This window comes from Oratosquilla oratoria, chromosome 30 (assembly GCF_046742065.1).
Source record: "Oratosquilla oratoria isolate Oo_2021 chromosome 30, ASM4674206v1, whole genome shotgun sequence".
Taxonomy (NCBI): Eukaryota; Metazoa; Arthropoda; class Malacostraca; order Stomatopoda; family Squillidae; genus Oratosquilla; species Oratosquilla oratoria.
This window is the reverse complement of record NC_134806.1, coordinates 42,048,863-42,056,362: the sequence shown is the minus strand read 5'-3', so window position 1 is coordinate 42,056,362 and position 7,500 is coordinate 42,048,863. Positions and strand designations below refer to the sequence as shown.

At 37.5% G+C, this 7,500-nt stretch overlaps 1 protein-coding gene across 5 annotated transcripts in view; it reads right to left on the bottom strand.

The window, feature by feature from the left end:
- The window catches only part of c12.2 (von Willebrand factor A domain-containing protein c12.2), a 353,857-nt gene that overhangs the window by 60,558 nt on the left and 285,799 nt on the right, over positions 1-7,500 (bottom strand). For all 5 annotated transcript variants that reach the window (XM_076212829.1, XM_076212831.1, XM_076212827.1 and 2 more), the window contains one exon: positions 3,318-3,476. In XM_076212829.1, coding sequence (XP_076068944.1) covers positions 3,318-3,476 — 159 coding nt within the window. The remainder of the gene's footprint in view (positions 1-3,317; positions 3,477-7,500) is intronic.

The window sequence follows — 7,500 nt, the reverse complement described above, 5'->3', positions numbered from 1 at the left end:
TGAGTCCACTGCTGAACAAAGGCCTCCTTCATAGCATTACACGAATCACACGACTGTGCCATCCTCTGCCACGTCACTCCTGCAAACTTCTCGATCTCATCTCTCCACCTTCTGTCTGGTCTACCTCTTCCACGCTTCCTATCTCGCGGCGTCCACTCAGAAACACACTTGCTCCATCGCTCATCAGTCGTTCGAACTAACTTACCTGCCCAATTCCACTTCCTCTCTTTTACTGCCTCCACAATATCTTTCACTCTAGTCTGCTCTCTCACCCAACTTGCTCTCTTTCGGTCTCTCAGTGTTATTCCCATCACTGATCTCTCCATTCTCCTCTGTGCAGTCCTTAGCTTTGTTTCCATCGCCCTCGTCAGCTTCCAAGTCTCACACCCGTAGATTATTGCTGGTAGAATGCATTGATTGTAAACTTTACGTTTCAAACATAAAGGTAGAGAGCCTCTCAGGATTTTATTATACTTACCAAACACTTTCCAACCAATTGCAATGCGTCTTTTTATTTCATTATCATGATCTTTCGTCACTTTCACCATCTGGCCTAAATAATTATACTCCTCAACTTCCTCAAGACTCTCACCATCAATTACAATCTCTTTACTTTGAACTTTCGTGTTGAACATTACTTTGGTTTTACTCTTATTCATTTTTAAACCTACTTTGAGAATTTCCTTATTTAGATCTCTCAGCATATCTTGCAAGTCTTCTGCTCTTTCTGAAATAAGAATAATGTCATCCGCAAATCTTAGGTGGTTCAAATATTCGCCATTAATCTTCAAACCTTTCTTTTCCCAACTCAACCTTCTGAAAATATCTTCCAAACAAGCTGTAAATAATTTGGGTGAAATTGTATCGCCTTGCCGCACTCCTTTCTCGATATTGATCTTTTCTGTATCTCTATGTAGTCGAATTATAGCGGCACCTTTCGCATAAATCTTTTCTAAAACTCTTACGATCTGTTCGTTTGTACCCTGTTTGCGTAGCGAGTTTAGTATTGCTATTTGTTCTACCGAGTCAAAGGCCTTCTCGTAATCTACAAAAGCTAAACACAGAGGTATATTATATTCTGTCGTTTTCTCGATTAGTTGGTTTATCGCCTGCAAATGGTCTAGAGTCGAATATTCGCTTCTAAAGCCTGCCTGTTTTCTCGGTTGGTTTCCTTCTAAAACTTGACTTAGTCTACTTGTAAGGATATTGGAGAATACTTTATATACATTTGATAGCAAGCTAATCGGTCGATAATTACTAAGGTCCTTCTGGTCTCCTTTTTATGAAGCAAAATTACAATAGCATTGCACCACGCATCAAGAACGCTTTCTTGACGTAAGCACTGGGTGTACAACTCAGCTAATTTAATATGAACTAGTTTCCCTGCGTCTTTCAACAGATCTATTGATATACCATCTTCCCCAGGTGCTTTTCCTCGTTTCATAGTTTTTAGAGCAAATTCTACTTCTTACTTTGTAATCTCTGGTACACTACTAACTTCTACACATGAATTTACTGATTCAACTACTGTCTTCGACGAGTAAAGCTCTTGGTAAAATTCTTATACTCTTTTTACCATTTTGTCTCTACATTTAATTATTTCTCCATTTTCGCCTTTCAAACATATCATTTGCTGTCTTCCTAAAGCATGTCTGCGCTCGGTCACTTTAATACTTTTAATTTCCGAATAGTTTCCTCTATTTCACCCATGTTTCTCTTTCTTTTCTCTGATCTCTGCCTTTTGTTGATAAGCTTGTTTAGTTCTACTCTTTCTATTTCGTTTCTCCTGCTTTTAATCTGCATGGTCCTTCTTTTTATAATTAGGTAATTTGTAGCTTTGGAATATTTATTTTTTCTAATGTTTTTTGTACTTCCTACTTTCTCTGCTGATTCCTTAATGATATTTACTAAATTCAAATTAATATCTTCCACGGTGTCCTCGGTAGTTCTTAGAGCTTCGAATCTATTTTTAATTTCTAACTGAAATTTCGTCTTATTATCCTTAACCTTTGCAAGGCTTATTTTCTTTTTCAAAACTAGTTTATTTCTCTCGGCTCTGAAATTGAATTTAGCTCTGCAACCTACCATTCTATGGTCACTCCTATGTTTACTTTATTTATCACCGTAACACTGCTAACGCTTTTGCTCTTATCTCCTAACATGAAGTCTATTTCGTTCTTTGTTGTTCCATTTGGACTTCTCCACGTCCATTTACGACCTACACGCCTTTGAAAGAAAGTGTTCATTATCCCCATATTGTAGTTCTCTGCAAAATTTACTAACATCTCGCCTCTGTCATTTCTTTCACCTACTCCAAACTTCCCAATGCACGTATCTTCTCTCATCTTCTTCCCTACTTTGGCATTAAAGTCGCCTATTACCAACATGTACTTACTTTTTTCTTGATCCATTACTTGACTTAAACAATCATAGAACGACTCAATTTCATCGTCTGAACTCTGTGAAGTTGGTGCATAAACCATAAACCTGAACTATTAATAGAGTGTACCTTTTACACTGCCTAATCACAATCCAAGCTACCCTGTCTGATAAACTACTGAACTTGACTACGTTACCAGTAATCTCTCGGTTGATCAAGAATCCTACTCCACTAGATCTTCTTGTCCTTACCTCCATAGTAGAACTTGTGGTGACCATCTTGTAATTGTATCAGCTTTTCTTCCAAATATTTACATTAGCCCTATTCCTCATCAAATGTATTTTACATATAATCAAAACATATTTTAGTCTACGATTTTAATAGGTTTAATCAAATTTCCTTTGGTTAGGCAAACTATAGTAAAATATCATGTGAAATCATGCAAAGCTACTTTTAACTTAGAGATTTTAATCAGTTTTGATGATATGCATAAATGAAAAAACAAACATAATGCTGCTCCTTGAGAGAAATTCGCTAGTGACAGCGACATTTATCTGATCATATTTATGACAGTCGCATGTAGGATTCGAACCCACTGCTTTCGGCCACTCCTAAGGTTACCTTACACTCTGCCACCAGTGGGCTTGGGTCTATGTAAAACAGGAACTGGGGTCGCAGATTAGTGATCTTTCCTATCCTCGGGAATCAGATAGATCCCAGGTTACAAGACTTTTATAGTCTCTGTGGTGGAGTGGGTAAAGGCTCTGTGGAGGTAACCTTACGGGTAGCCAAAAACAGTGGGTTCGAATCCTACATGCGACTGTCATAAAAATGATCAGATGGTGCTGCTCCTTTTGCGGGAAAAGAAAGAAAAATAAAACAAAATGTGGATCTTCAATTAACGACCTCATTCCTTCACCTACAGCAGGATACTCACCAGGAGCCTCATGACGGCTTCCAAGTTGTCGATGGGGAAATCCGGGAGCCCAAGGGCCTTGGACTCCTGCGACAGGAGGGTGTGCGCCAACGAGAGGATCTTGGATACCACGTCGCTCGGGACGCCCTTGTGCGTGTACATCAGCTGCTCCAGGTGCTCCTGTAGGGGTAGAAGAACAATTGCTACAGGCTTTTCCGTTTTCAAAACATGAAGTCACAGGTAAACTTAGATATTCTGTTATGACAGAATCCACACGACCTCATAGGGAAACTTTTTATTCTATATTCACAATGGTTTTATTCTATTCATTATCATTATTACTATTATTATCACTGTTGTTTATCATTATATATATATACATATATATATATATGTATATATATATATATATATATATATATATATATATATATATATATATATATATATATATATATATATATATATATATACATATGTTAACAATTCCGTACCACGAAAATTTAATCAATCTTCCTAGCATTTTTAAAAAGTTGGTATCCAGATAGTATTTAAAAACAATAATAACATTAAGAACCTGTTAATTAAAAATTCTCCAAGAAGTAAAGAAGGTTGTATTTATAATATACCATGTAAAAACTGTGATTTTATTTATATAGGCCAAACAGGCAAAGGTTTAGATAAAAGAATAGGCCAACATAAATATAGTATTAGAACGGGGCAAGTGTCCAGTGGATTATTTGTCCACCAAAGGGATTATGGTCATAATATTGACTGGGGAAATTCTAAAATAATTACTTCTTGTAATAATATTATAGAAAGAAATATTATTGAATCTTGTTTCATAAAAAGAAATTTTGGAAATAACATGAACTTGAGTTTGGGTTTATTTAAATTGGACAATTTTATTATTGACAAAATTGTAGGACCTTTCCGAATATAGTATTAGAACTGGACAAGTGTCCAGTGGATTATTTGTCCACCAAAGGGATTGGTCATAATATTGACTGGTGAAATTCTAAAATAATTACTTCTTGTAATAATATTATAGAAGAAAAACTATTGAATCTTGTTTTATAAAAAAAAGAAAAAGAAAAAAAAATGAACTTGAGTTTGGGTTGATTTAAATTGGACAATTTTATTATTGACAAAATTGTGTGTGATAATATGTAACATGGGACCTTTCCGAATATCCTCTGTCTTCTTATGTATATATTGTTTCTTTCTGTATTGCTTTTCTGTACCTTTGAAAATGTCTTAATAGACGAAAACGTTCGGTATCTGTTTTTTTTTTTTTTTTCAATTTCCCGGTGGTTTCTGCAAAAATAGTTCATCACGTGTGTTTTGTGATTTCTTTGCATATATATATATATATATATATATATATATATATATATATATATATATATATATATATATATATCATGTGAAAACCACTGTTGGAGTAGAAAAGATTGGAGACGGGGAATCTATATATTTCGATTGCAAACTGCAATCTTCTTTAGTAGATGCAAATAAGAATAGTGAGGTCTGCTAGTAGCACCCTTGACATGACAAAGGGGAACAGTTTGAAGTCAGGAGGCAAATGTAATTTTAAGAGGCTGGTGATGAAAAGTCCTGAAATTAAATCCGGGGACCATTGCCCCTTTGAAATGTTCATATCGGGCTGGTATTCAATTATAATAGATTCTGACATTTTTTTCCTGTACTCACATCTGGATTTATAAATAAGCTCAGCTTTGTCCCAGTCTAAACAATGTTTAAATTGTTTAACATGTTTGAACACAGCTGAGCTTTCTTGTCCATATTTAATGTCCATTTTGATAGCTATTATGGTGTGATTGTGTGATTGTGTGTGTGTGTGTGTGTGTGTGTGTGTGTGTGTGTGTGTGTGTGTGTGTGTGTGTGTGTGTGTGTGTGCGTGTGTGTGATTCACCACGGTCTTTTTTTTTTTCTTGGTGCGATTATATTAGCTCACCACAGCCAATGATGGGTGACGCGCATCATTCCTGGCATCATATTTGGGTAAACGCATCGGTAGGTTTGGCTAAAATTATCAGCTTCGTATTTTGCAGCTCGAAGCAAAACAAATTCATTCATAAGCAAAGATCATCAGTAATTATCTCAACTCATCTAAGAAGTGTATTTTCGCCTCAGAGAAAGGAAATAAGATTCTAGGACTGATTGCGTGGTCTTTTGATTTTAAAAGTCCATCTGTTATTAACAAGCTACAAGAATCGTTAGTTCGTCCACATTTGGAATATGCTGTTTCCGTATGGTCACTAAATATCATTAAAGACATTGACAGATTGAAAAAAGTACAATGGCGAGCCGCAAACTGAATCCAAATATCAAAAATAAATCATACGAAAATTGACTAAGGAATATGAATCTGTTTTCCCTAAAAAGGCGTAGACTCAGGAGTGGAAGGCAGAGGAGGAAAAAGCGAACATGAGGGGGCGAACAAGGATGAGATGGATGGATGGGGTAAAAGGGGCATTGGGAAAAAGGGGAATCTCTGTTGAGGAAGGAGGGGAGAAGACAGGAGATAGGGGGTGAGTGGAGAATGGTTGTGTATAGATGATGCTGTGATGCATGGAAGGGAGTGGGTGAGGGATGGGGGATGAGGGGGTATGCGTAAATTATACTTGGACGCAGCCCGAAGGGATTTCTCCCCGTCTTCTCTTTTTCTGCATGAGGGTACGGAGAAGGGGGGTCGTCGATTAAATGAAGCGGCCTTGCTGCGGATGTGCTGTGTCTTGCTGCAATGCTTCTGACCCAGGGTAGTGGGCAAGATATAGGAATGACCCGTCATCTATGAGAAGCCAAGAAAGGAGGGAGGGAGGAGTGGTGAATGGGAGTGGAGTATGTGGGGATGAAGTGGGTGGGAGTGGATTTATGCCTTTGACTTTGGCTACCTCCCTTGTAAGGGGGAAAAAGCCCTTGGTATATGCATGTGTGTATGTATGTATGTATGTATGTTTATATATATATATATATATATATATATATATATATATATATATATATATGTATGTGTGTGTGTGTGTGTGTGTGTGTGTGTGTGTGTGAGTGTGTGTGTGTGTGTGTATTTATGTATGTATGTATGCATATGTGTGTATATATATATATATGTGTGTGTGTGTGTGTGTGTGTGTGTGTGTGTGTGTGTGTGTGTGTGTGCGCGCGCGTGGGTGTGTGTTTGTATGCGCGTGTGTGTGCGTATGTATTTACCTAGTTGTATTTACCTAGTTGTATTTTATGGGAAGGGGAGCTATGCTCGTAGTATCCCGTCTTCATATCTCATTTTATCTAAACTATTTTTAAATTCATGTATTGTTTTTGCACACACCACTTTCTCATCTAACTTGTCCCAACTGTCTATTACTGTGTGTGTGTGTGTGTGTGTGTGTGTGTGTGTGTGTGTGTGTGTGTGTGTGTGTGTGTGTGTGTGTGTGTGTGTGTGTTTATGTGCATGTGCGTGTGCGTGTATGAGTGTTCAAGTACGTGCGTGCTTGCGTGTGTATTTACCTAGTTGTATTTACCTAGTTGTATTATACGGGAAGGGAGCTATGCTCGTGGTGACCCGTCTTTGTATCTTTCACCATCAAGTTTATTCTTAAAATCGTGAATAGTATTTGCACACACTGTTTTTTTCATCTAAGTTATTCCATGTATCTAGCATTCTGTGTGGGAAGCTATTCTTCTTCCTATCTCTTCTATAGTTGTCCTTTTTGAGTTTCTCTTCATGACCTGTTTTTCCATTGTCATTTTTAGTAAATCTTTTCTGTTAAGGATTTCCATTCCTTTCATGATTCTATATATAGTCAGTAGATCACCTCTTTCTCTTCTTTGCTCTAGTGTTGGCAGTTCTAGTTTCGATAATCTTTGTTCGTATGTTAATTTGGAAAGAGCTGGTGCCAACTTTGTTGTTGCTCTCTGTATTCTTTCTAGTTTCCTTATATTCTTTTTAGTACTGTGTGTGTGTGTGTGTGTGTGTGTGTGTGTGTGTGTGTGTGTGTGTGTGTGTGTGTGTGTATTCACCTCGGATCTGCTGCAGTCTGTCGAGACAGCCAGACACCACCCTACGGCAGTGAGCTCAGAGCTCCTTATTAGCCGATCTCTGGGTAGGTCTGAGACCACTCACACACCACACACCGGGACAGCAAGGTCACAACTCCTTGACTAACGTCCCGTACCTACT